Genomic DNA, 27,489 nt, shown 5'->3' on the forward strand with positions numbered 1-27,489 from the left:
GCAAAAAACAAAAACAACAACAAAACAAAACAGAAAAAAAAAAAAAAAAAAAAAAAAAACGAAAAAGGGAAGAAGGGAAGGAAGGAACAAGTTAGTTCACACTTACAAAACTGATTCACATAACTAGTTGACAATTGATTTAAACATAATTAATGCATAAAAAAGCCCTCTTTGATGTCCTGGGGAAGCAACACTTGGAGGGGGAAAAAAAGACTGGGATCAAATAACATTTCTTTCAAATTATTCCCTTAGTGATAGGTCTAAAAACCTCTGCTTCAAAATTTGCATATTAAATTAAAAGTCTTCAAAAGCAGAACCATACCACCTTGAAAAAGCAGAGGGAAGTGTAATAAAACAGAGTCTGCTTCAGTTAAAATCTGCATTTTGGACTTCCTGAGACTTTGATAGTGTCCACGAGTCCAGGTCCCCAAAAGTCTTACATTCTGCAGCTCCACAACACTATTCCAAGTAATTTTAGCACAAATAATTGGTTTTTTAAGATGAGCACGAGTTAATTCAAACAAAGACATAAAATAAACACATCTGAATATTTGCTTAGCATGTGAGACCTCCTACTTAATTTCCACCTCAACCCTCAGGGAAAGTGAATTATATTTAAAAGTAAAATGAAATCACTATGTTTTAAGCTGATTTTATCCACATGCTTAAAAGAGTTGAGATTCCCGAATCTGCTGCATCTGAACAACATTGACTCTGATTTGGGAAAAGCTGTGTTTGTTAAAGCAAAATAAAGCAAACCTGCAGTGCCAGAAAGCGAGCCTTCAGCCAGTAAACCCGAGTGACAAACTCCATCCAGCCTTCCTCAAACAAATCTCGCTGCGAAGACGCGAACGACAGCTGCAACAGGTCTCCCAAAAAATGACTTCCTGGGAAGTCAGGACCAAACTTTCCGTTCACAGAGGTAGCAGGGCAATTCCGTGGAGAAACTGCAAGTCAATTAATTACGTTTTATCATGAAGTTACTGGCATCCCATGGAGATAGTCCCTCATAGCAGAATTTCAGAGGTACTGATCTATGTAAAGGCAAACAACTGCTAGACCAATCACACACACATCTGGAAGATATTAAGAAAAAATATCTCCAAAATTCAGTGAATTCCTGGAAACTTTTCTTCATATACCCCCAGTGTTTTCAGAGTCTGAAGAAAAGTGACATGAAGTTCTCACCTGTAGAACTCTTCCCTTTTGTCAGCAGCCACTGATCTAATTGTAGCTCCATGCAAGAAAGGCTCATTAACATCATATCCTTCAGAAAAAGTAAGGAAATATTCAAAAGGTTATTCACAGAAATACATTAAAAGCAGCATAATTTAAAAAAATGAAAAATCGCTAAATTTGTAGTTTACTTCAAAGAAAGCCTTCATCTTGTCCTCTTGGGATTTCTATTCCCAAGCTGTAACTACTACTTCTGCCTAAAAGGTGTATAATAGCATTGACAAATCAACAGGTACAAAACCAAACAATACTTAGAAGCATTAAGAAAGAAAAATCTCAGCTCATGAAAGAAGGTCAGAACAGTGTTGCCTGATGTTAGAAAACACTGTCATCCTTACTCTTTTATCTGGCGGAAATAAAACTATATTAAATTGCCAAATCATGCTAAAAGCACAATTCCAGAATACAGTAGTAGCACTGACATTTGAAAAATAAGACAAAATTTACATGCAAGTAAGCAGTTATACAGTAATAATGAGAACCAAGGGAATAAATTTATAAATATATTTACATTTGTTTAGAAAAGGGCATGTACATGTGAAAAATATCCATAAATAACTCACAGGATGTATAAAAATTTAACATCTGCTACATAGAGGCACTTTTGTTTGTTTTGTAAATGACAATAATGGAACATAACAATTTTCATAGTTAATATTTCATTTGCAAAGAAGTAAAAACACTTGATCTGAAAAACTACTTCCAACTAAAGTCATACCAAAGGCAAATAACTTTCCAAATCAATACAGACTGCTAACACTAAATAGATAACATAGGCTGGCTCAGTGGCCAAGAAGCATCAGAACTGGTTTTATAATTCAAGGAATATCAGCTTCTATCATTAAACTGGTCTTTACACGACTGTAAGGAACTTATTATTTTTTCTATTTGCTGTCAGGAAATTAAAATGGTGATGCTGAGGAGGTGGTTTTGGTTTGTTTTGTTGCTTGGGTTTTTTTACTTTAAATTTCAGAATATCTTGTAACTACACTGTATTTGCTCTATTTAAAGCAGCAATGCTGACCCTCAATCAGTCAGTGAGAACAGAGCAGCCTCTGTACTGACCTGATGACAAAACAAAACTGTGTCATATCACAAGGAAAGGGAGGGGGGAAAAAAAACAAAGAGCAACAACAGAATAAAGGGGTAAAATACATCTATGTCTATTCCATCTCTATGGGCGTGCGTGTGCATAAACACACATTATACACAGGTTAGAGTTGCATGTAACATCACCCAGGTCTGCCCAGCTCAGGAACAGCTCCAGGAGCTGCAGTGCACCACAGTTCAGGACAGTTACTACAGCTGGGACAAGCAGGTCAGACAGAGCTAAGCCAAACCTGTGCCCGGTGGATTTCAGTTGGGTACTTCTGGCACACTGACACCAAGACAACAGCAAATAAGGAAAGGTGTTGCATTACCTTGATGTGCTGGTTACTTGAGTCCCTCAGCAGTGGGTTGGGAAGGCTACTGCTGTGCTTTCTCCAGCTGTTATAGATACTGAGGACCACTTCACACAAGCCAGGAGGCCATTTCACCAGGAACTTTTGGCTGATGACTTTTAGATATCTCATCATCAGCTCCAAGATCCCACCATTGTTCAGGTTATCCAGCAGGAATTCATGAACATCCTGTTTTTCTAGAGAGCAGATAAACACAAAGGCCTACATGTGTAAGGTTGAGGCAGATCATAACTTGAGACAATTAAGTTTCAACAGTGTTTTATGCACTTAGATCACAGCAGTTCTGTGCTACACCTATGCAGAATTCAGTTTCTGTATTCCAAACTGTTTAAATGGGAAATACCACACAACAGGGTTCCTGCACACAGTGATTAAGCAATCCCCCAAGACTTAAAAACTCAGTACCAACTGAGATACTTCTATACCATAAAAGTATATTTTTTAAAACAGCATATACTTCTGTATATTCTAGGTGTGAAAGGAAAATACAGAAAATAAAGCATGGCAAAAACAACAAAGAAAGAACAGGAGCTATAATGAAAGCCTTACCAGATTCCATGAATGTTGTAGAATCAAATGACATTCTGTGTGGTCCAACATGCTGAAAATTCTCCTCCTTGATCTCTGATTGCACCTCATAGTTATTGAAAGGGTCCTCTTCCTCCTCAGGATCTAATTTCCTTAATCTGTGTGAAAGGAGGACAAAAACCACAATATCAACAAAGTCCTCATTCTTTCTTTCATTACTAGGTGAAACCTAAATATGAAACATTGTCCAAATTTATCAGTGAAAATATATTACCAAAACAAATTCAGAGATATGCATCCAGCTCCTTTTGTCCAAGTCAAGATTACTTTATCTTATCCATTTTGATACGTGCATTGTCTGCTAATTCACCTTAACAGTAGTAGATGCTTTTTCATTTTTCAATTCTTATTCAGCAATATTTACTAAAAGCAATCTTATTAAATTTATCAGAAGATAATGCACCGCATCTGCTTCGAAAAATAACATGGGACTGGTAGTTTTAAGGCTGGGGGGGATATCAATCAAAGAAAATCCCAAACAGCTTCCTCTCTATGATAACTCATAATGAAAGTTGCTGCTGTACAGTACCTGGAAGGAAGGAACTTCACCAACAGCTCTTGAAAGTCAACCTTCTCCTCTTTTTTACACTTGGTGTTCCGAACTCTAGCAGATCTCCTTTTGGCTGTTTCACCACTATCTTCTGTAATTCTTCTTCGCTTCACTCCTTTCTTTGATTTATCACCTGCAGATATGTCACCTAAAAGCATAATGAAAAAATACCAAAACTGGATAGGTTAAATTGAAAAAAAGTGAGTATTTTTTTTTTATTTCTTAAAAATAATTACACAACAACACTTGAGATTTATTGGTTTCCCTCCTTCTGAAGACTGTGCCAAAAAAATCTTGTACACATTTGAAATAAATACAGCTGACTCATGACCAGAAAACCAACACAGTCATTTTGTAAAACAGCTCATTCATTCTAAGGAGCTCAAGGGCCTTCCCAGCATTAAAAGTTTGATATCCATCATTGCTGGAATGGATGAAAAATTTTTCTCCTCTTAAAGACTGAAAAACTGAAGTCTGAGGCAACAGCACAAAACCAGAAAAGGTCAGCTACTCCTTCCCTTTCTGTGTCAGATGTTATACATATGCAGAAAATGTACTGACTCCACCAACATGCAGCTGAAAGACAGCATGTCCCAAACAATTCTGAAGTGTTTCTTATACCCAGGTAAGTAGGAAAGATATCTTGAATCTTAGACTGAAGTACCTTGCTCACCTACTGTAGCTCCTGGTTCCAATGAACTCTGACTGTGACTTGGGAAGTTGGGTGTGGTTGGAGTATAAGGTAATACAGGATCTGGCACTGTCACCACTGGATTAGTGCTGACAGGAATTGGCTGAATAACACTGATAGGAGCAGAGGTGGGAGAAAGCATCAAATGTTGAACTGGGTCTCTGTACTCTGAGAGATCAATTCTCTTTCCCAGACTGGGCCGAGGAGGATCACATGTTGTGAGGTGCTGATACATGGCAAGTAAGGCTTCTCCTAAACACTTCCACCTGCAAGTGGAAACACAATGGCATCACTGTGTCGTCAGTTCTTGTCACATTATTTTCTGTATCATGTTTACAAACCTAACAGCATTCAACATTGCTTTTCTCCAACAGCTTCTCAGTGGGACAGCAATACACACCTGTGTATTGAGTGTCAAAAACCTGTCCCATCACTCAAAAAAGGTCTCTAAAAACACAAGGTCCGTGCAGTAGTTCCTGAGGAAATGACTCTATACCAAAAGCGAAAAATAAAGTAGTGTCAAAGAAAGCTGTCAGGTTCTGCATTCAATCAACAACACTAAAAGAACTCATCCCTATTCACAAGTAGAAACAACTCTGTAATATGAACTACATGCAGAGTCCATTAATATTCAAAAAAACCCTGCAATACAAAAATCAAACCCCAATCCTTTATGCCTTAATAAAGACATATATAACAACTTATTGTGTCCTTGTATCTTCTTGCAAAAAAAAGAACTGATTTTTTTTTTCTGAGTTTTCATTATCCCAATAGTAAAAACCATTTTCAAATGCTAAACTTGCTTTAAAATTCGCATACAAACTAGTCATATATGAAAAATCCAGTAATACATTGGAATAGCTGCCAAATCATTCTCAGGGACCGTATTTGTTTTTTACATCACTGGTTTAAAATCAAAAGTTGAAAACTAATAGCTATGGGGTTTATACTAAAATAATAAGCACACCAAACTGACCTACACGCTAATAAGAAAACACTGGGGGGGTTAGTTTGTTTTCACAAGGAAAAAAAAAAAAAAGGTGTTCTGAAGAAATCTGAAGCACAACAGTTGTCAGAATATGTGCTTCAGAGGATCTTTTTGAAAAGAGCAAATATAAAGACATACGTGAAAAAGGGAATTGGCTGCACCAGTCTGAGGTCTGGCTCTCTGTCACGCACCAGCAATGCTTGTCTTTTCTTACGTAGCTCCAGTGCTTCATTTATGATTCTTCCTGTTTCAGCTGCACTCACATTCACATTATGGATAGACATGTCACTAAGAAATAATAAAAAATGGAGATAAGTTAGTTTTTGTTTGCTGTTTTTTTTTTTTTTTATTAAAGCCTAGAGGGGATTCATTTAATACCCTCATATAACGCGTAAGAAAATAGCAATAAAAGAAGGATTCACATAACATTCTGTTACCCACTGTATAGCATACATATAGAAGTGTCAACCATCAGAAATTTTTGCTCTGAATGATCAGTTAACTTAGATCCTATAAATTTTATGGGCCTCTATTTTCCCACTTTCCTCCCACCCACTCATACTATAAAATCTATTCAGAAAGAAAAGCAGTAATGTGTGGACAGCTTTAGGTGAAGTTTTCTTGGGGGGTGGTGAGAGCTGTTTTGGTTTGGGTTGTTATTGGGTTTTTTCCTAATTAGGAAAACTAAAGTGAATGCTGCAGGGATCAGGAACTAAATAAGTAAAACAAAGGCAGATGATTACAATAGATCTAGGTAAGAAAATAAATGAGCATTAACAAATGGATTCTTTTCTTGTTTCTACCTCCCTCCAAAAGGAATTCCTGAAGAACAGTCTGTCAGCAGCACCAACAGGTAACATTATCATTCAGAAGGCAGGTCAGCAAGGTATTAAACTTAAATCACATCATCTCAGCAGGTTTGTTGAGCAACCCCAAACCCAAAATTTACATTCCAAAGGCAGCATATACTCTAAGACAACATTCACCATTTGAGGAACATCCTCAAGGAATCTTTCTGGAGGCAAGGCTGCTCCTCAAAGATCTTCTCCTTCAGAACCAATCCTTTGCTATACAGACAGTCTTTTTCCAGAGCTTTGCAGATAAAGTACAAACATGCTGATAGAGAAACAGAAATTTAATGGTCAATGGCTGCTTTGTTTCATCCAAATCTCCCATTTCTGGGCCTCACATACACTACTGAATTCCACCCAAATGTGACATTTACATAAATTAGTCCAATTACTCCGTAAGGTGTCAAGTAACTACATGCCCACAGTTAAAATAGGCTATTGTGACTTCCTAGGTATTGTATCCAGAAAAATAATGTAATTAATTTTGTTTAAACAATGTTTGCAGTACATCTTTCACTTACTTTCAAGCGTGTTCTGGCAAAGAAATTAGAACCATAAAACAGAAACACAATTATTCACCATTTTTATGTTATCGAACGTCTTAATTACAGATTCCATTAGTGAAGCAAGCAGTGTATCCACTGATGTAACTGCAACTAACCCTACCAGGCTATCAAAGAGATTGTGGATTTTTACTCAGACCCTAGAGTTATGCAGCAGGAAATTACTAGAAAGCCAAAACCAACATACATAGAAAGGCAAAGGAACAGTGTACAGGGAAACTTCCTGCAGAAGCTCTGATCTGTGAGACCACAGATATTTATTTTTAGGGCAAGCAAAACTTATCTAAACCATCATGCTTTATAATTCACGAAAATCACTATCATGAAGTAGCAGTCTCTATCAAACCCTGCTGCATTGCTTATGCAAGATACACTTCAACCAATATGATTTCATTGTTACAGATTTTCTTGGTATGTAAAATTCACACATACTGAGATGTTTTTCATGCATTGTACTCACTCGTGTAGTCACTGAGTGTATACAAAATTGTGATAAGGTTATCCAGACAAGGCCAGTGATCAGGATTACACCTGAGCCCTTCTTCAAAAGCATGACGAGCCAAGGGTAGGCGGATCAGTTTTATTGCCACACGACCAATTTTATACCAGAGGTTGACATCTGTGGAATCCAGCATTACAGCCTAGAAAGCACAACAAACAATATCATCCACGTTTCAGACATACATACCCACTTCACTGCAGGGACTGGCATTGCTTTAGTTTTCAGCAGGATCACAACTGCTTTGGAGACTGAATGATGGGCCAATTTTATCCCATATAGCATCAGAAAGAATATTCAACGACACACTGACATAATGTGTGCTGGATATGTATGTCTGTATTTCAGAAAGTTCCACAAATATTAAGACTTCAGTGTTTAATTTCAGCTGCACTGTACCTCCAGATAGAACTCCATGGCTGTCTCTAAGTCATCCCGCTGTGCTGCCAGCTGTGCTAGGTTTTTATAGGTGGAATATTTTAACATCAAACCCGGGTGTTTCAGTCCTTCTTTCTCATCACCAGAAAGAACTGCCTAGAAATTATAAAATAAATGCAACACGGGCATTAGGAATCAGACAAGTAACGAGAACAGCAAACAACTTGCTAATTGATAATACTGACATTTCTAGTTAGCCAGTTAGAAATTAAGTAAGACAAAATATAGCAAAGTTTCTAGAGTGTCATTCTCTCAAGGTCACTGACCTCTCGCAGAAGACGAATCTCAAGTAGCTCATGATAAGCTTTAGCAGACTCCTCAAATCGGTCATGTTTCTGAAGGTCCAGAGCTTTGTGGTACAAAGCAAAAGCTTCTGCTTCCTGTGATTTAAATAATTAGAATGCATTTATGAAGACAACTTTATTAAATAGATTTATTATGTGTTTCAGTAGTTCCACCCTTTTAATACGTTCTGCTGTATAGCAGAACAATTGTGTTACTGCCATAAAATAACTCATTTGAGTGAAGTTTCAGTTTGTTAAAGGAGGGTTCAAGACTCATTAAACTTTCATAAAAAAAATATCATGGTTGAACAAATCCATGCAACTAGAGGAGAGAACTCCCATCAAGACAAAACTTCATTAAGAAAATTGTGGAATTACTAACCTGAGCTTCCTTTGTCTGTGTCTTATGACTTTTGAAGGTACCTTCACAGTCATCCTCAACCGTGGAGCTCGCATTCAGTGCTGCAATTCGAATCTGGAATGACAATTGAGATGTGACAAGAAATGTGACATCTACACATGGCCCAGCTGCCTCTGAAAACTGGATTTTTCTCTCCCTCTTTTTTTTATTATTGTTATTAACTGGTACATGAAAAATACTGAGGGAGCTCTACATAAAGTTACAAGAGCTGTAATTAATTTAATAATTCCTAATTGCAAATAAAAAAAATACCAAAACCATTTCCCATCCAAAATCAGCCAAAAAAACCCAAATTTCAAGTGGCTTGCAAGCAGCAGCTTTCCTAGAATAGACATGTGCCTTACAGCGATTTTTTTCCAAATTCTTCAATGTACCAATAACTACAATTACTGCAAAACAATGTTCTCATTATGGCAATTTATTCTTAGTCTTAGGGAAGGGGAAAATCCGCGATTTTATTTCTACCAAAACACCTCAAAAGCTATTTCAAAAAACCCTTACCATGTTCACAGCTATTCACAATGTCTTTTTCCAGGAACAGAAGGGTCTACCACAAACAGGTCTGGAAAGCAAACAGGATTAGAATATTTATTCAGTTCACAAAGAAAACTCTCAGAAGAAAAAGACAAGCTGGGAAGACTTTACAAGCATACTTTAATAACCAATTAACCACCTGTCCAGCCACTGAAGAACAGTAATTCCACTGAGGAATAATTTTCATTACTGCCACCCCTGCTAGAACAGAACCAGTGTTTGTACCACAGCTGTTCTGAGTACACTGACCAACCTCTACAGACCAGCCCTAATGGGAAAACAAGTTATAGCTACTGCAGACACACTTAGATCTACTTAGATGGACACAAACAAAAGAAACAGAACTTTTACTAACTAGCATTTCTTCATTCTGAAAAAGGATACTCATATTTCCAGTCCTTTTTACCACTGTTAAAAAGTCTGAAGGGGTAAATACACCTTTACAACCTTTCAGTATTTTTTCCTCATAAGTAAGCTCGTAATTTATATTCAATTAACTACTTGAAACATCATGTTAGTAAAGGCAAAAATATATGAAAGAGCTCTGTGCTGCTTTTATAGAAAACCCTCACTGCTATATGATGAAACCTTCCCATCAACTCAAACAAGAAGATGACATATGCAAGACAGGCTAAAAACAGTCTTTAATACGGGAGACTACATTAATAGAAGAGTAAATCCAGAATTAACCACAGCAGGAAGCAGTGGGAGTTTTGAACTGTAAGCTGAATTAACTCATACATCATCATGATTAGTTCTGCACATAGAGAAAATAATGCCTTGACAGGAATTTCACTCATTCAGCAATGAGCATTTGCTTGCCCATGCACCACTGCTCTCCTCACTGTAGTTAAATCAAATTGACAACTGCACAGCAATAAAACATTTTTCTCTTTAAAGTCACCAGATAAACATTAATAAAACTTCAAATCTTCTTCAGGACAGATTCCTTGTCTACTTTTCATATGAAGAAAATACACGTGCAGAGATTAATGGTTACCTCTTTCAGACAGACTGAACATTACACATTTGGAGAGGGTGTAAATACTTATTTAAGCAAGTCAGCCTGTATGATCCCAAATCAATTACATATTAAGTTTGATGGGGTTTAAGTCCACTTACAAAAATGCCTATATTCAGTAATATGCCCAAGTCTTTTGCTGAACCCAAATACTCCTGCTCAAGGTGGCAGAGGAAGCCAACAGCAGAGACTACAGCCAAAACTTTAATTCTGAAGCTGTACTCTTGGGGAAACTGCAACTTACAGAAAACACGGGCAAACTATTTCAGTTCTACTTATTATTGATACTGGAAGCTTGTAGCACACAGGAACTTAGTAACTACCATTTAGCATCTCTCCTGCCTGGTGTTCACAGGTTGAAAGCACAGAACCGAACAGGACTGTGAGATGCTGCTAGAAAACAAGGGCAGGGTGTTGCCCCCACACAGCTTTTGCAAGTGTGTTATTTCATTTTGGTTTAAACCAGGCACTGTACATGGCTGCAAAACTACCCTGACTGTGGTGTGAGTTACACCACTGCCAGCATTTAGGAACTGAGTATGTCACTACAAGCACTTCCAGAGGAACACAGCTGCATGAGACAAGCAGGCAAAAAATAATTACTCTTTCATATTGAGTATTACAAACCAGTTTGAATTTTTTCGGCTACTAGAGTGCCTCAGCTATAAATTTGCAGCGACAACAGGCGTGCACATCCTGAAAGGCAACAAGCATTTGCCTTCAAAACCTTCTCTCCTTTTACCTTAGTAGTTTAAAATTTTAGTAAATATTTCCAGTGTCCACTCTTGCTCCCAGAGCTTGTGTTCTCAACTTCTAAGTAAGAAACGAAGGGACTGACTTGGGCTTTATCAGCTTTCGTTGTTCATGCTACACTTGGGATCCAGGCACTGCAGATATAAGTTTGAAAAAAAGCACTTGACTTTTGTTTTGGGTTTCCTTTTTTTTTTTTTAACATTGCAAAGATCCGCCTCACTTGAGCACCAGCCGTTTTGACCTAAACACGGTACTTTCTGCACGGAGGAGCAGGGAGGCTGCTGACGCCTCTCGCCCGGAGGGCGGCACACGGGACCGGGAGGAGGCGGGAGCCCATGTTCGCCTCCGACCGTGGCTCCGCGGAGGGAGGGGCGCGGGCGAGGCCGCCCAGGCCGGGCTCTCGCTGCCCTCACCGGGCAGGGCCCAAACGCCGGCTGCCCCTCCGCGGGGCCGGGCGGACGGGACACTCACCTCGAGGGGCCGCCCCTGGCATACCGGCGCTGCTCCCGGGAGGTTGCCGGGGGAATTCCCGGGCGGTTCCCGGGACGCTCCCCTCAGATCCCGCCGCTCCCCCGGGAGCCGCGCACCGGCGGTTTCCACCGCAACCGCCTCCGGAACCACGGCGCCAACAAGGCAGCGCCTCATTGGCCGAGCCGCCCTTCCGCCGCCAGCCAATGGGAGCGCTGCGCACTGGGAGGTGGGGGGCGGGAGTTGGGTGAGGGCGCTCGCCGGTCGCGGAGCCGCGGGATGGATCCGGCTGGAAAAGAGCTCCGGGGTCAGAGTCCCAGCTGGGACCGAACACCGCCGAACTGACCACACCACGTCCAGTCTTTCTCTAAACACCTCCAGGGACGGTGACTCCACCACCTCCCTGGGCAGCGCGGTCTAATGTCTTAATCACTTTTTCTGTGGAGAAATTCCTCCCAATATCCAATCTAAACCTCCCCTGGCGCAGCTCAAGACACTGATTGCTCCAACACCAAAAGTGCCAGGACGGCAAAGTCATGCTGGGCTTTATCTCCCCTGGGCAGCCTGGTACCTCCACCTGAAACACTGGGTACAGGTGTTTTCCTATGGAAAAACCTCACCATTCCCTTTCAGGGATCCACCACTGAAATTTGGATACCACCTCCAAGAATTAATACATCCAAGGATTGATCCCACTCAGAAGCTGTCAGGACAGAAAGGTGTTCCCTGTACCTCTGGACAATCTTGTCTGACCCATTGACACTGGGACCACGAGCATTCCTTCCCAAGAAGGTACTGCCATTATCTTATCCAAAATGTGGAGCTGGTCTTCCAAACTGAGTATGTCTGGGGATTTCTCACAGAAAAATGGTGTGAAGGCAGAAAGCAGTTCCCTGCCTCTTCAACCCTCAAACACCCTAACACCTGCACAAACAATGCTGGGCAGAGCTGCTCTCCTTCACAGAGTAAGGCAGCCCATCTACAAGATTTGGATTCCAGCTCCAGAAATTAATAGGTCTCAAGACTGCTCCTACTCAACAGGTGACAGAAGGTCAGATGTTATTCTGCCCCAGGATCTTCAGATGCAGCTTGTGTGGTGTGTTGTGGGCAAAACCCTGAATGTATATGGATCCCCTGCCTGCAGGGCTGGAAATCAGCCCAAGGCCACTGAGTTTCCCTAAAGCTTGCCATGGAGCTAGCTGGAGATGGGAACACGCTTCTGTGCCCCTGGGATCTGGGGGAAGTGAAGCCCAGCAGCAGTGAGATAGCTCTGAGTGTAAATGACTCTATTTAAAGTGTAAGGTGGTCAGACAGCAGAGAGTGTCAAAGAGCAGATGTGCCACCTGCAGTCCCACAGAAACCTCAGCACAGCCCAAGCACACGCCAGACAGGGCCAGACAGACTGGCAAGGCCCCAGCTGTGGGACAGAACCTCACATTTAAATAGTCCTGTTGCTTCAACACATCATGTCACACTGATGAAGGTAAGCTTGTGCTCAAGCACTGCACTGAATCACCACTTAGCACTATGAGGAAAAACCCTCTTCATCTCCAGTGTACCATTTGTGTTGATGTCCTTCTTTCCACCATGACACACCAAGCACAGGTGTGAACACTGCTGTGTTTGGACAGTAACTTACAAAGCTATCACAGCCCTGCAGTATTTTCCTGTCAGTGGTGCCCTGCATCATCCTCAGGGCCTCATTGCTCCTCTCTAGTGTAAATACACGAAAAGATTGTCCAAAGTCCAAAGGTTTGAGGCTAGGAAATGGTTACTCAGCATTCAAAATCAGGGCATTGCCTTTCAGTTTGAACATATGCTTATACAGCCTTCTCAAATAACAGAGGACACTTTGGGGAGCAGAAATATTTGTTAACCTTAGGAGGTTGAGCCTGGGAAGTTAAAATAGTAAAAAGATTAACCATGGCTGGGAGATACTAACTCCAGGTGTCAGGCAGGCTCCAGCCCATGGAACAGGGTCCATCTGCCTGTAGCATTCAAGGGAAAGGGACTTTATAATGTCCTTGCTGAGCCATAGATAAGGGTGGTGTATCTGATTTTCTTCAACCTGAGGTGTGCAAAATATTTGCTGCTTCTGTTAGTTGATGTGTTCATGCCCTGGGGGGGGGGGGGGGTTTCAGGGACCTGCATAACCTCTTTGCAGGTTAGAGTCCCAAAATACTGTCAAACCTACTCCAGCATTAGCTCAGTGAAGTAAAAAATAGGCCATTTCTTCAAATCAACATGAACTTTCTTAAATCTTCTTGCTCAACTCTGCAGCACTGGGGAAGTTGTTCCCAGGCACAAGACCACACTGGGAGTAGCCAAGGGTGAGGAAAGCACAGAGCCTGCAGAAGTCCCCAAGGTGGCCAACATGGCCCAAAACCAAGAGAGCTGGGGCCCACGACTGAGCAAGTTTTCTATGAAGGAAACAAAGGCTATGGCAAGGATTTGTGGTTGTTACTTCAGGAGGCAGAAGATGAACCGTCTGCCAATCAGAATTAAAGTGAGATTATTTTCTGCATTTGGGAACACTCACCTCAAGCTGGTGCAAAGCCAGGGCTGCCCACCCCCTTCTCTGCAACACAGTACTGCTGAGTTGGGGTTCTCAGACTCAGTTCACCTACCTGTCCATCACCTGAGTTTCAAAAACTTCTGATTGAAAAGACTTCCTGAGGAAGTGAAGAGACCTGGGCAGCCACAATGTCTCCAAGCACTAAGACCTACAAACCCCCAGTGCTGTGAGCCAGCAAGATGACACTTATCAAAAGAAGCTTTGCAAGAGTTTATTAACCAGATAAGGTGTAGCCCCCCAGTCTGATACACTAATTTGTGTTTGGTATTATATCCCTGTCAGATTTGTCAAAGATAGTTCTTTATGATGTAGAGGGAACAAACAACTTTTAAATTGTAAGTAGAAGGAATATTTTCAATAATCTTAATACCTCAAGCCATGAACAAGTAAAACTGCATTTAGAATGATGAAGGAGCTCAGAAGCCCCCTTCAGCCTTGTGTTCTCATGGACCCCCATGTCCCAGGGATGTGCTCTCAGCTCTGCTGAGCTCCCTGAGCTCCACCTGACCAAGTCACAAAGTGAAAGGGAACTGTTAAATGTTTTCATTAGCAGCAGAAGGCAGAGGCAACACTGTACACAAAAAGTACCCTGCTTTTGTTTTAATAAAATGCCCTGTGTATTCTAGTTGCAAAGTGAGGGAGTATATGGGTCCTAAAAACCCAAAACACTTCTCTGCAGGGACACTGAGCCGGAAACATCAGCCACAGATCACAATGAGATGCTGTATCATCCCAAAACTGCCCATAACAGCAAGGAAAAGGACTCTGAACAAACAGTAAGTAACAGGAATTAAAACTGGGAGTAGTAGAAACTTCAAAATATTTTCTGGTGGCACAGTGCAGGTCTTCAGAAGTTACTCTCTCCTCCAGACACTGCCATCAGCAGACAGATGTTGAGCCCTGAAAACTTTGTAAACAAGTAACACTCTGTAGGAGCAGTCACAGGAGGTGGCAACGGCAGAGCACAGAGCACAAGATATGTCATGAGCCTTCAATGCCTAAACTTCTCTCCCAGTAATCACCTCTCTTTCCAGAAAGGGCTTTCAGAGGAGCCTGAAAAGAATTTGGCTTCCAGGTCATCTTTGCTGGCCTGAGACCCTTCTGCTGCCACAGAGAAACAGAAAAAAAGAATTTTTCTGCCTTGCAAGCTATGAGAAAAATTAGATCAACCTCAGAACCTCCCTGGTCCTCAGTAAATACAAATGTTATAGAATTAAAATTTTACTGCTACAAGCAGCTTTGTCTAGGCCTGAGCTTGAGACAAATACGTTGAACTTTTTCAGTAAAATCAGTACAGCTGATGGCCTCATTCTTGAGCTTTGTGTGTACAGGATGCAAAACCAAAAGTGAATCAAGTTACACAGATTTGATCACAGGAGGAGACAAGCAGATAGACAGAGCTGATAATCTCCAGGTTGTCTTCATCATTGCTTTGCTCTAGCTGGCCACTCCAAGGATCACAGGAATGTCATGACTGTCCTGTTCTTGCCGATCTGCCAGGGCTCCAGTGGGTAAAAGCGGATGACAATCCTTTTGGGTACAAGAGCAAAAATGTGGACAGGAAATATTATTGTACAATTAAGCATTACTGCTGCCTGGTTTGCAACGCAGTAGAAAATCTGCACTAGGGTCTCATTGTCTTACACTTCAGATTGTTCATTTATCAGAAGGAAACATAAGCTGTGTATGGTCAGGGTAAAAACAGACTTCACCCACACAAACAAAAGCAGTCTGTATTTCAACATTTTAAATGAGATGCTTGTCCATTTTAGAAGGAACCACATACTGCATAATCTTCCCAGGGATAAATCCTGACAGCATCTAAGAGGCAGGGAAGTACTATTATCACTCTCCTTCGGGGACACGGGTAAGACAAGCAGAGACGGACATGGCTGATCTTCAGGAACAGCCTTGTTCCAGCATTTGGCAGGGTGACCCCCGTGAAGCTCTACCAGTTTTGGTGAGGTTCTCTAACTGCAACTACTGATCTTCAGAGAACAGTAATTACCAGACTGTTCAACAAGTGCATACCAATTTATATGGTTTTATCTGGCTCCAAGCCACTCGTCTAGGATTCAGCATCCACGAGCCTTTAGTGTTTGCAATCTCGTCTTAGATCTGTTTCACAACTTAGTCTCCTGGAGGACATGGGAACTGCCACTATCTCCAGTACTCTGAACATGCCCTTGGTACTTGTTTGTCGTGTTCCGTATCCATGGACCACACAGGCCTGTAGGCCCGATGGGAGGACGCTCTCGCTGCCCTTGAGGTGAGCACGGTGCCCCCCGGGCTGAGCCCCCTGCGGGCCGGGCCGCACTCACCGCTCGGGGCCGAGGCCCAGCTGCGCCGTCAGGACGTCGAAGAAGCGGGCGCTGTGCCGCTGGTTCTGCTCCGCCGTGCCCACCACGCCGATGGAGGAGACGACCAGCTGAGCGCAGGGCTCGGCCGAGCCCGACAGCACCATGGGCAGCCCGCTCCGCACCGTCACGTTCACCCGCTGCCGGGACAGCCACCGTCAGCCACCGCCCCAGCCCCGCTGCTGCGGCCCGGCCGCCCCCCGCTCCCCTCTGTCCCCGTCCCCGTCCCCGTCCCTGCCCCTGCCCCGCTCACCTCCGCCGGTTTGCCCAGGATGTCCGCGGCGGCGGCGCACAGGGTCTGTGGCAGCCCGGGCGGCAGGCGCTCGGCCGGCAGGCTGGTGTCCAGCTCCACGAACGGCATGGCGCTGCTGCCCGCGGCCCGCACCAGCTCTGCCTGCGCTCCCCGAGCCCGGCCCGGCCCCGTCCCGCCCCCGGAGCCGCCCAGCAGCGGAGCCGCGGCTCAGCGCCGAGCCCTGCCCGGCCGGTGCCCCTCGCTCCGTGCCAGCCCCCGGCGGGGAGCGCGGGTTGCTCTGCGTCTCCCCAGCTGGCTGCCGGGCCTTTGGGAGTCGCCACGGGCGTTGCTGGGATGTGCGTTAGAGGCTGTGAGACCAAAACCATCGCATCTCACCAACGGATGGATAAAATGAGTTTTGTGACGGCCCTTAAATGCCAGTGGAAAAACATTTCGCAGACACCTCTGTGCAGGGAGAGTTGAGAATGGAAGTGCGGGAATTTCTCAGAACAACCAACACTGCAAGAAATTAAAAAGCAAGCAGAGAGGTTTACTGCTTTATCCAACGTATATTAGTTACAAGGACTTTGAGCAACCAGGACTTTGAGCTCCCAAGTGACCTCGTCAGGCTGGCTCACAGGGATGGTCTAATCTACAGATCAGAGGTGTCTAAACTGGAGATCAGAGGCTTCTCAAAAGCTGAGCTACTGTACAGTGAGGTTCCATGAGCTCGTTTACAGCAAAGGGTTATGAACCAGCTCTAGTAAAAGGTCACCATTTAAGGCACAAAACTGTTGGGAAAATTTGCCTTGTGTAATGTGACATCTTGGTTTTCCACAATTCTAGACAACATTAATGAAAACTGATGAAATTGCTCTTTTTTTTTTTTTTTTTTTTTGCTTAGGGAATTGCTTGGCCCTCACTGCTGCTAGTGAAGACAATACTGGCACAAAGAGTCATGTGCAAAAATCAGTCAGACATAAGGCTGGGAAATGATTTCTAGGACAGAGTAGTATCTAGAACTGAAACCTTGGTGAAAAACTTCATGAGAAAACAACAGGTTTTTTTAGAACTTGCCAGCAAAAAATGTCACTAGCCAAGACATGGTTGCACTTGCACATGGTTGCAAGTAGTTATTTGATGAGTGAAAGAAGCAATTCCTGAATTCCATTAGTCAGCTTGTTTTAGTCTTTACAGGAAGAATATTTTGGCAAGGATTTTAGAGTAAGGTCAAAAACTACTTATGAATGGAAATATACAGATAAATATTCCACCAATTACTGCATCCTTTACAATTGTTATTTGCAACTGAAGAAACTGGAAATGGTTGGATTTGCTCAGTTTTACCTCATAAATTGTACTGCAATACAAAAGGATTTTGTACTTGAGCTATAACTGAGCAGAAATAAACAACCAAGAAAAAGAGCCCAAAAGCTCCAAAACAACTCTTTGCCCTTTTATTGTGATGCATGTGTTGCTCAATGCCACAAAATCTCTCTTATTACTTCAGCTGCACAGGGTGACTTACTTGGTGAACTTCCATCCCAAACAGTCTCAGAAAATGTCTGTATTTATTCCCTCTCTGCATTTCTTAGGAGAAATGTGTATTGCTATTACAGTATTACCATAGAAAAAAACCCAGTTTGTTTACTGTTATATTCTCTTTCACAAAAACACTGTGAATGCATTCTTTCAGGGTACTCCCTATAAATTATCAACATGGTATTTTAGGTAGGCAGTTATTCCAAGACTGTGGCCAGCAGCAGCATGAATCTCCAAGAACAGCTGCTACCACACATGTGTACTGGTAGACAGAGCACCAATGGAACCCAGGCTTTCAGAAATCCAAAGCAGCAGTTAAACTGAAGAATTATAAAGATTCACACTTGTAGATGAATACAAAGAAATTTCTCAAAGGAACTTTAAGAGAAAAAAGTGTGGAATGTACATGGACAGCCAAACAAGATGCCCCAACAATGAGAAACTTATAATTTTTTTTTTCACTTTTATGAAGTAGTTTTGTGCTCTATTTGTCTGTGCAGACACATGCTGGGAAGATGAGGATCAGGCACACTTTGCAGTACAAATGTTAAAATTGAAAGCAATGATCCTCATCCTGTACAGTTCTTTAACATTCTCAGTTTATAGGCTGGCTTGAATTCTGTCAGGAAATACCATTCTTGTCTCTTCCATCTCTGAGAAGACTGACACTGAAATAAAATCCAGATGCATGTTAAGTGACCTGCAGGGCCTTAGCCCTCTGTATGAATTTAATGTTTTAGGTCTTAAACTTTACCTAGCTTCCACCCCCAAAGACACAAGAAAGACCTGGCCCGGGGACAGAATACTTGGCAACTTCTGTGTTAGAATTTACAGTGCTCTTTCCAGTTATGTGTGAAACTGGATGTCAGAGAAGAAGTTAAGAAGGACAAAAAAAGGCAGGAAAAGTGCTAAGATAGGTTAATTCATTTCAACATCTTCATCAACACAGGCGCCAGTTGCTCTTTCAGCTGTGGATCGATTTGAATATTGCTCAGTTCTTTGATATTGAGGATCATCTCATGGGCTTGGAAAAAAAGCTCCTTCCCCACAGCATCCTCCACTCGCCTGCGCCACTCCTTCAGCCTGGGTCTGTCTTCAAAGATGTCACAACCAACTCCAACAGGCTGCAGAAAAGGGAGAGAGCAACAGTGAGGCTTGGGACAGTCACTTCTTATCTGAGACAACAGGCACTAAAAATATACTTGCAGGTACAGGTAAAGGGAGGAAAAAAAAAGGAAGAGCTCATAGAGGAGCAGTAGGAAGAAGGGAAATCTCCTCTGGTCAGATGTACCTATCTGGGGGACACAGAAGCCAACCTATATTTTAAAGGGCATTTACAACTCAGTTTCTGGGTGCTGGAATAGCTGCTTAGTGAAGCACAGATTCACATTCTCACATTCTGTGATTTTCAGCCATGACACTGAAGATGTGGTGGGCTGGCAGTTCCAGGCACCACTGCCCAGTTTGCAGTGCAGGCTGCTGGATTATACAGCAATACCCAGCACAAAATGTGAAGAGTTTTAACTGAACCAATGTCCTAACCAGCATAATCTACCCCCCTTCTGCTTTCTGCCTGTGCCATTCTCTGGAACACAATGTAGAGAAGTAGAACTGCTGCTTTTCAGTCCCTTGGACACTGAACTGGGAGAAAGAAATCACTGCTGGGCTGCAGGATCCAGGCCCTGGTGGTCTGGCGGGGAACAACCAGTTTGTAACAGACTTAATTTGATTGCCTGTCTGAGATTAATTCTTTCGTCTTCCAGACACAGCATGAGCAAGTATTATATTCTTGGATGACAGAAATATTCCTATATGGTTGTCTCATTTCATCAGACCTGTCTGCTTGCTTCTCACTTATATATATTACTTCCTTCTCTAGAGGTTAAAAATAAAGTTATGATAAAAATGAAGAAGAGGTTATTGCTAGAGATGAGAAACAAAAGAGATCTGTTGCAGACAGCTTTTTTTTTTATTTTCACTGCTGTTCTGAACCCATTCCCACATTCTCCCCATTGTCTTAGGCTAGTTCTGCTGAGAGATGCCCTCGCTTCTCCTCCTAGCGAAGTGTTACCACATGCTGCACCCTCCCTGCTCAGCAGCATCTGTTTTCCCTTGTGCTGACACTTCCTCACCATGCTCCAGCACTCACTTGCATCAGTTCCACAACGGCCACAAGATCTGCCAGGGAGATCTCACTGCCAATGATAAAAGCCTTGTCCTGCAGAAACCTTTCTTCAAATTGCTTCAGGGAAGTGGACAGCCCCTCCATAACCTCCTGGAGCTTCTCCGAGGGCAGTGGCTGCCCTGTGAAGAGGGGAATCAACACCTGAGGAGAGAAGGGACATAACACTACACATGACCATCTTCTTTGGTAGTAGTAATTTAAGGTACACCCCATGATCATCAGTGACCTGCAATAAATCCACAGAAGGGGATGGCAGAGCTCCACAGAGCTCCTGGACAGAGAGCATAGCAGGAGTGCTAAGTGGTCATGGCAGTGACCTCCAGCTAATCAGCAGCAATGTGCAGAACAAAATCAAGGATCCTCATCTCATTTTGTGCCTGGCAGTTGCGCCCTCCCACTTCAACCTGTTGGGCTACAAAAGAAAAATGAGCAACAGCTCCAGGGAAGAGAAATCTCTGCCACAGTCACTCCTGCTACATCCTCTGCGTCACCAGCAGCTGCCCAGCAGCCACGCTGCTGTGGAACTGGGTGCTGCAGGCACCTGCCTGTCCCACAGGGTAATGGAGAGGAGGGAACAGTGGTGGCTGTGACAGGAGCATTGGAAGGACTAGAATGCATCAACACTGCCTGCAGAGACAGAAATGGCTTCCTCTGTATGACAACAGCCAGCAAGGCTGGAAGTGGTCAATATCATTTTTACACAAACCTTTCAGTGATGCTTAAAGCATCCTTCTTTAAACCACTAGAAATTTTTCTGGAGCAATCATGTAAGTGCAGTCCTTGTGTCTGCACAGACTTGCTGACACAGAGAGTAGTTGCCTTTCCAAATATTTTTCACCAATCACAGAGGTGTATGCACCACTGGAGCCTGCAGTGTTTCACAGCTGTGCTGCCTTCACCTTCCACAGCTAAAGAAGTACAGTTTATTTAGAAAATCAAAATTAAAGACACACATTTCAACCAGTGTGAGTGGACTGAATTTCTACTTACTGCTAGTATATTCAACAATTCAAGTTGGGATTGCTTAATCTAAGCCAGGATTTTGGCCAAATACATGTGGAATCTATTTAATCAGAAGATTCATGGCCAGCTCTCTTCCTAAGTGATTCCATTTATTCATGATGGAATCTTTGGGTAAAATCACTTGAAACAGCATCTTCTTCCTTTTCCTCATCTCAGGGCCATCTATCTTCTCCCACTTCTAGCTAATATACTTCTCTGACATGGTGGCTTTACATAGTTCCATATTTACAGCTATTCTGAGGACCTTTTCTGCATCTGGGCTATCTAATCATCATCAACAGCGATTAGTTGGATTTCTTTCCCTTGGAGCACAGCAGAGGCAGCCTGCAGAGGCTGGAGGAAACTGCTTCTTGTATGAATCTGACTCATATTTTAATTGCTTCTCTGTATTCTACAGCCAAAAAATAAAATCTTAATACATTCAAGAAGATAAATGAGTCCTGATATGCTTTGTCAGGTACAAACAAGGGCAAACTTTACAATGAAGGAGTGAAGTTCTTGCCTGTTTACTAGCAATCCTGATTTCACCTGAAATTCCATACCAGCTGTTCTCACAGAACTATGCTTGCACCTCTAGCTCTCTCTAGGGATAGCTGCATTAATGGTCTGGTGAGCTGGCTGGAAATAGGTGTCCAGCAAAATCATCTGATACTAAAGGATTTTCTGGCTCAGGATGCATCAGGTAATTTTGCCTGAATGTAAATTGGCCTGACTACACTGACTAAAGAGAATCTGCCTCTGAGAGTCTCTCTCCTCTCTGTCCCTGAGCCTATTTCAGAGAAGCACATAAGTGTGCTGGAAGCAGAAGGCTCCTTCTACATTTCCACCCTAAGGAGGCTGCAGGGACTTGTATGAAGAATGCAAGTCTTTCTGCTTCCAGTAACAAAACACATGTTCTCCAAAGCCAAACTCTGCCTATGTGCACACTCTGCACAGCTGTGCAGGGAGGGGGAGGCCCTTGGAAGCAATACTACGTCTGTTACGTTTTCACTCACGGATCCAGGCAGTAAAGTCTGTTGGGTTTGAGACCTTCTGTACCAGACCTTCTTTAAGGGAAAAACCAAAATGGCCAATTCTGCTTTTGCCAAATCCTGACGTTGATCAGTTTGGAACAGCTCCTTCTCCAACAGCTCCTTTCAGCTAGGAATGGCCCAGGTTTGTTGTTTCATCATGCCAAACTGTCTCTGAATTTGGGCTGTTAAAATGCTCTGTTTTCTCACAGGAAAACATCACTTTACTGACATTTTTACATTCAGTCTCCTTACCTTGATCCACATAGTCTTAGGAGCATTAGCCCGGATGTTAGCGTGGTGCCAGGAGAGGTACTCATCGACCCGGGCCCGTTTCTGGATGTCTGAGGGGTACCAGTGGTCAGGAGTGTTGTACTTTCGACTCAGGTACAGCAGAATGGCAGTGCTGCTCACCATCAGCAGGAGACAAGAAAGGGGTCAGCAGTTACGATGCAGAATGCTTTTGCCTAAGCTCCCTCTCCTGCTCCTTCTCAGCTTGTTGTTTCCACTGAAAAGCATTCAGATCAGGATTTCCAGTAGAGTCTAGGGACCATTTAAAGGCATCTAATTCATGTTGACATCAGTGCCCCTTACTCAGCTCAGCTTCCATGAAAACTTTAACCTGCTGGAAAATCACAGCATTGCTGGACAGTACTGGGGTAAAAAAAACCAATAAACTTCCATGATCATCTATCAGTGATGGTAACTCCACTTGCTCCTTGCCTGTTCTGACCCATCTCTCTGAGATCTGTGCTATTTCTCTGCCTGTGCACTAAATGAAACTCTCTGATGAGTTATTGCTGCCTTTTCATCAGGTCTGTCTCCAGCATGCAGCTTCCACTGAAGTCTCAGCAAGGCAACCCTACAGAATCTTTTTGTGTTTGTCCAGATGTTTATACTTTCACTAATTGGCAGAAGTCAGATGGAAAAATATCTTAGTCATCTGCAACAATACTTAGGCTATTACTACAAAAAAAGATGCCACAGAAAATGTGCTGACAAAATGGAAGAAAATGCAGACACCCCGACCATGCTGATAACTGCTATAGTTCAATTGTTTCAGTATTATGACATCATTAACCAGCCTCCATATTAATCTTTTAATGTAAAACCTGAATTTTATCTGTGTAGATGCTCACTTAGCCTTTATGACTAATTCATATAAACAAAATTCTTTCCTAGAGTAAAAGGGATTTCGTTTCCTAGGGTGAAAGGGATTTTTATAAGCTTTAAACATCTCCCAGAAATGTTTATAATCCCATTTTGAGGTAAGTGCATTCAGGGTGAGATGAAGAAGCTAAGTCAGCTGAGTTGTTTACATTCTGAGAGATAATTCAAACAGAAAGTGGAAAGAGATCAAATGAGGTTACACTATTAAAAATAACCAGCGTGTTCATATATTCTGTATTCCTTAATTATTCCATGGGAATGACATCTTCTGAATGCAGCACAGACTGCTGGTACCCAAGGAAGTCTAAGGACTGAGTTCTTACCATTCTGCAAGGGTGAAGTCTCCATCCTTCAGTGCTGGTACTTTCTTCAAGAGGCTGACTTTGCCTGCACCTTCATTATTTGACGGCCCTAAGAACATGAACAGACAAGTCTGAGGTTACAAGTGTATCTGCCAGTGCGTGGTAAATGAAATACCTGCAGCCAGCTGGATGATCAGTGAACTGTGTGAGGTTTTCCACAACTGAAAGGGAATGAAATGGCAGAGCCAGCGTGAGAGCTGTCTGCAGAGGGCACTCAGCTCAGGCTGGGCCTGTGGCATGGAGCAGTTTGTCTTTCTAACAGGAGTTCTCTTGCTTGACTCAGGTACCAGGATACTTGCAGACCTTACTGACAGAGTGGACACTGGCTAGGGGCAGGGAAGCTCAGACACCTCAAGCCTGCACTACTCCTGACTGTGTTACTCCTGGCTCTGCATGTCAACCTACTTCTAATAGGAAAACACAGGAGGAAGACACCATTCCATAAGAATTTCAACTCCACAGTCCCTTGGAGAAATTAACAGCTGACTATCTAATCAGGCTTTCAGTTTCCCACTGCTGGCACCAGACTTGTCAGTCTGCAGTTAAATGCCAGGGAATTGCACAACAGCCCAGGATCACCTGAGTAAGAAAACCTGGGAGGAATTCATTTGCTTTGCTTGTTTTAAGTGTTCCTGAGGAGACATGACAACTAAAGTGCAAATCCTGATCAAATCAGCAGGAGGTCTTGTACAAAAATCCCTTTGTTGAAAAAAGGACAAGAAAAAAGATCATTACCTTATAGTCATCTCCATCTCTAAGAAATATTTGTAGCCACTGAAGAATCAGTGGCAGTGTCTACATGACTGGACAAATGTGCGGTAGGAAATAGTCTCTGGGAAATAAAAGCAGCCTCTGGACAAACAAGTTTATTTGCAGCTGGTTTGGGAAGGAAGGGCTGGGAGAAGGCAGCTTGCTGCATGACAATTACAGACTGCTTTCCCTTATATCAATCTCACATAATGAGTTGAATCAAGCAGAGCATACATTACCATGTGATCTCCTTTCCAGATCATTAGCCTCTACCTTGTTTCTTCTCTGAGAAGTGTTGTTTTGTTTTTGTTGTTTTTTTTTTTTTAATTCAAATGTAAGTAGCTTCATCAGAGACTAAGATTTACATTCATCTGCTATTTGAAGGGATTCAAACCCACGTTTTCCCTTTCATTAGAAAAAGTCTCTGGCTGCCTGCCGTGATGACAGCTTCCAGCTTAGCTGGGTAAGAAGTTCTATCTGCACAGCAGAACCAGGAAACACTGTCAAGAGAGGCAGGAAGCCGTAGGTAGGGCTTCTTAAAAATAACAGCCTGACAGAAAGCACAAGTTAAGCCAAATAATTGAGAAAATTGAGTGTAAAAATAAAAATGTCCAAAAATCAATGGGCAAAGTACAAGATGCCTCACCCTCATGATCTGTATCACAGAAATAGCGAGGCAAATGTCTGTAAATCTACTGTCATGCAAGGAGTTGCTCAGGGAAGGTGCTTTGTTCTGTGCTTCTAGAAGGACCCCAAGGACCAGTGGTCACCACACACCCAGCTCTGCTGAGATCCATAGTGTTCAGTTGGTCTTTGGAAATGCAGTAGAAAGTTGCCAGTCAGTAATGCTTACAGCTAATGAGCAGTGCCTTGTCAGACCCAGCTGTTTGGTTGTCCTGCTGTCTGTGTTTATTATCCAGGGCAGCAGGAAACTAAGAAACAAGGACATGAGAAGTAAGCAGTGGGTGAGGGCAGCCTGAATCAGATTTCAGAGAGCTTTCATCATACAGCAATTCCAGCAGGAATACTGAGCATATTTGTTCCCTGCTGGGGCTAACATGTCATTACAGCAGGTTGGACAGGAGGTCAGTGTCTGTGAGACAGCCTGCACCACAGCCTGGGGATGCCATCAGTTACTTTGGTTTGTACATAGACATAAAAGACCTGTGCTGAGACTCTGACTGAGCTGTGAACTGGTAAATGCCTTGGTGCAAACACTAACTTCAGGCAGCTTCATTGGGATCCACTGCTTATTGTATGAAAATAGAGGCCAATATTTGTATTTGCAGTTTAGCAGAATTTAAGCTTGTGCCTCTCTTCCAGCCAGCAGAACCAGCCTTTTTGTTTAGTGGTATTGGGTGGCCCATCTTTATAATTCCTGTGATGTTGGCTTGACTTACAGTTCTGTTTAGCATCAGTTGTATCTGGGGTAATTAGTTCTTGACAACTCTCAAGGATGGATGGAGATACAGACATATAGATATAGACAGACAGTGTATTGTCGGGCTTTGAGGTGTAACTTTAACAAGCAGAATATCCATAGTCAAAAAGCAGGGCAGGCTGCACACATGAGGAAATCTTAAGTGTTAAGTCACAGTAGAGAGAAGGAGGTTTATTAGTGGGTGAAAAGAGCAGTGGAGAAGATTTTATGGAAACAGAAAGGGGAAAATCCCACTCTATTTGCCAATCTAAAACCTGTCTAATCACCTGATCCTCAACCAAGGGTTTCCAAGTAACATGCTTTGCCTTAGGCACAAAAGTAACAATTTACTAGGAAAGCACAACATTTAACTGGGCGATAGTCATACAGCTGGAGGAGCCTGAACAGTTGAGCGCTTCCTCAAAGTACAGCAGTCCCAGAGCACTCCTCGCCTGTCAGTGTGACTAATTTGCTAGAGATGGCTAGAGGAACATTCCTTGGAGAGCCACAAAAATAGATGCGGCAGAGCTACGAGACTGCTCTGGGAACTGGAGCCGGCACGATCCAACCCTGCGTTCAATGCCCCTGGGCAGCTCAGGGATTCAGCATTACCCGGGTGACCTGAGGAGCTCGTCCTTTCCTCTCACCTGGCTGAAGGACGCGCTGCTGCCCCTGTGCCGGGAGGCGAAGGGGTTCCCTGAGAGCAAACCCCCGCCAGGTCCAGGGCCGCAGCGGCGGGCTCAGCCCGGCCCCCGCCCGGGGATCGCGTTACAGCGCCGAGCGCTTGCGGGGCCCGTCCGGTCCCTCCCCGCCGCCCGGGGACACGCTCGGCCTGCGGGGACCCTGCCGTCCCCTGCCCTGCCCTCACCTGCGCGGGGCTGCTCCGCGCCGCTCCCCGCCGCCGGCTTCTTCCCCAGCACCGAGTCTGCCAAGAGCCAAGAAAGGGGCTCAGCCCGAGCCCCGCCGGGCCGCGCCCGCCCCGGCCCCGCCGCCTCGGGCCAGCGCGGCGGCGACCGCGCCCGTCCCACCTTTGAACAGCTCCACGTGCTTGAACTCGAAGGGGATGTTGTTGCTCCGGGCGAAGATGTAGATGGAGCGGCAGGGCTGCGAGAGCAGGTCCAGGTACAGCTCCAGCCCCATCTCGACGCGGGCCGCCCTGCGGGGAGCTGCCGCGGCTCTGCCGCCGAGCGCCCGGAGCCGCCCCGCATGGGCCGGCGGGGGCCGAGCCGCGCCGGGCGGGAGGTGCCCTCCGTCCCTCCCTCCCTCCTTCCCTCCCCCGGCCGCGCTGCCGGCCGTGCGGGGTGGGGGCACAGCGAGAGGGGTCTGTGCCCTGGCGGACGGCGGGACGCCGCTCTCCTCCGGGGCCAGCACAGGAGGGTGCTGGAGAACCCCAGGAGAGCCCCGCTCGGCCGGGGCACGGCGGGGAGGCGCGGCCGGGGCTGGGATCGGGGTTACAGAGTTCCCCTTCCCATAGCGCCAGGCGACCCGGTCCAATGTGGCTGGCATCGTGTTCAT

The 27,489-nt window shown here is 43.9% G+C and overlaps 3 protein-coding genes across 6 annotated transcripts in view; all 3 read right to left on the reverse strand.

The window, feature by feature from the left end:
- The window catches only part of CABIN1 (calcineurin binding protein 1), a 102,856-nt gene extending 93,754 nt beyond the window's left edge, over nucleotides 1–9,102 (reverse strand). For 2 of the 3 annotated variants that reach the window (XM_062504062.1, XM_062504060.1), the window contains exons 1-13: nucleotides 9,074–9,102; nucleotides 8,534–8,626; nucleotides 8,134–8,247; nucleotides 7,829–7,963; nucleotides 7,391–7,571; nucleotides 6,503–6,632; nucleotides 5,655–5,804; nucleotides 4,502–4,794; nucleotides 3,817–3,985; nucleotides 3,249–3,385; nucleotides 2,658–2,875; nucleotides 1,189–1,267; nucleotides 760–947 (exon numbers count right to left, since the gene is read on the reverse strand). In XM_062504062.1, coding sequence (XP_062360046.1) covers nucleotides 760–947; nucleotides 1,189–1,267; nucleotides 2,658–2,875; nucleotides 3,249–3,385; nucleotides 3,817–3,985; nucleotides 4,502–4,794; nucleotides 5,655–5,804; nucleotides 6,503–6,632; nucleotides 7,391–7,571; nucleotides 7,829–7,963; nucleotides 8,134–8,247; nucleotides 8,534–8,626; nucleotides 9,074–9,076 — 1,890 coding nt within the window. In that variant the 5' untranslated portion in view covers nucleotides 9,077–9,102. The remainder of the gene's footprint in view (nucleotides 1–759; nucleotides 948–1,188; nucleotides 1,268–2,657; nucleotides 2,876–3,248; nucleotides 3,386–3,816; nucleotides 3,986–4,501; nucleotides 4,795–5,654; nucleotides 5,805–6,502; nucleotides 6,633–7,390; nucleotides 7,572–7,828; nucleotides 7,964–8,133; nucleotides 8,248–8,533; nucleotides 8,627–9,073) is intronic. The other variant, XM_062504061.1, reaches the window with a different exon arrangement.
- A 6,257-nt stretch (nucleotides 9,103–15,359) lies between these two features.
- Nucleotides 15,360–16,650, reverse strand: LOC134051077 (D-dopachrome decarboxylase). The gene is made up of 3 exons (XM_062504590.1): nucleotides 16,534–16,650; nucleotides 16,245–16,420; nucleotides 15,360–15,453 (listed from the first exon to the last, which is right to left on the reverse strand). The coding sequence occupies exons 1-3, from the start codon at nucleotides 16,639–16,641 to the stop codon at nucleotides 15,381–15,383; spliced, it is 357 nt and encodes a 118-aa protein (XP_062360574.1). The 5' UTR covers nucleotides 16,642–16,650; the 3' UTR covers nucleotides 15,360–15,380.
- A 2,327-nt stretch (nucleotides 16,651–18,977) lies between these two features.
- Nucleotides 18,978–27,114, reverse strand: LOC134051000 (glutathione S-transferase theta-1). Of its 2 annotated transcripts, XM_062504488.1 has the most exons (6): nucleotides 27,003–27,114; nucleotides 26,843–26,899; nucleotides 23,766–23,853; nucleotides 22,528–22,678; nucleotides 20,204–20,380; nucleotides 18,978–19,178 (listed from the first exon to the last, which is right to left on the reverse strand). In XM_062504488.1, exons 1-6 carry the CDS (start codon nucleotides 27,112–27,114, stop codon nucleotides 18,978–18,980), a joined length of 786 nt encoding a protein of 261 aa, XP_062360472.1. The 2 variants fall into 2 exon arrangements, with proteins under 2 accessions (XP_062360472.1, XP_062360473.1); XM_062504489.1 differs by lacking the exon at nucleotides 26,843–26,899.
- Nucleotides 27,115–27,489: the final 375 nt, after the last annotated feature.

Source organism: Cinclus cinclus, chromosome 17, assembly GCF_963662255.1.
Source record: "Cinclus cinclus chromosome 17, bCinCin1.1, whole genome shotgun sequence".
NCBI lineage: Eukaryota > Metazoa > Chordata > Aves > Passeriformes > Cinclidae > Cinclus > Cinclus cinclus.

Bases quoted from the DNA above. Each gene is read 5' to 3' on its own strand.
- LOC134051077 (XM_062504590.1), bottom strand. From the start codon at position 16,641: ATGCCGTTCGTGGAGCTGGACACCAGCCTGCCGGCCGAGCGCCTGCCG. The intron at 16,421-16,533 runs GTGAGCGGGGCA...CTGTCCCGGCAG, and splicing joins TCCTGGGCAAACCGGCGGAG to CGGGTGAACGTGACGGTGCG. The intron at 15,454-16,244 runs GTGAGTGCGGCC...TGTACCCAAAAG, and splicing joins CTGGGCCTCGGCCCCGAGCG to GATTGTCATCCGCTTTTACC.
- LOC134051000 (XM_062504488.1), bottom strand. From the start codon at position 27,114: ATGGGGCTGGAGCTGTACCTGGACCTGCTCTCGCAGCCCTGCCGCTCC. The intron at 20,381-22,527 runs GTAAGGAGACTG...TTCTCTCCTCAG, and splicing joins CTAAGACTATGTGGATCAAG to GTGTTGATTCCCCTCTTCAC. The intron at 19,179-20,203 runs GTGAGTGCTGGA...CCTTTTCTGCAG, and splicing joins CCGTTGTGGAACTGATGCAA to CCTGTTGGAGTTGGTTGTGA.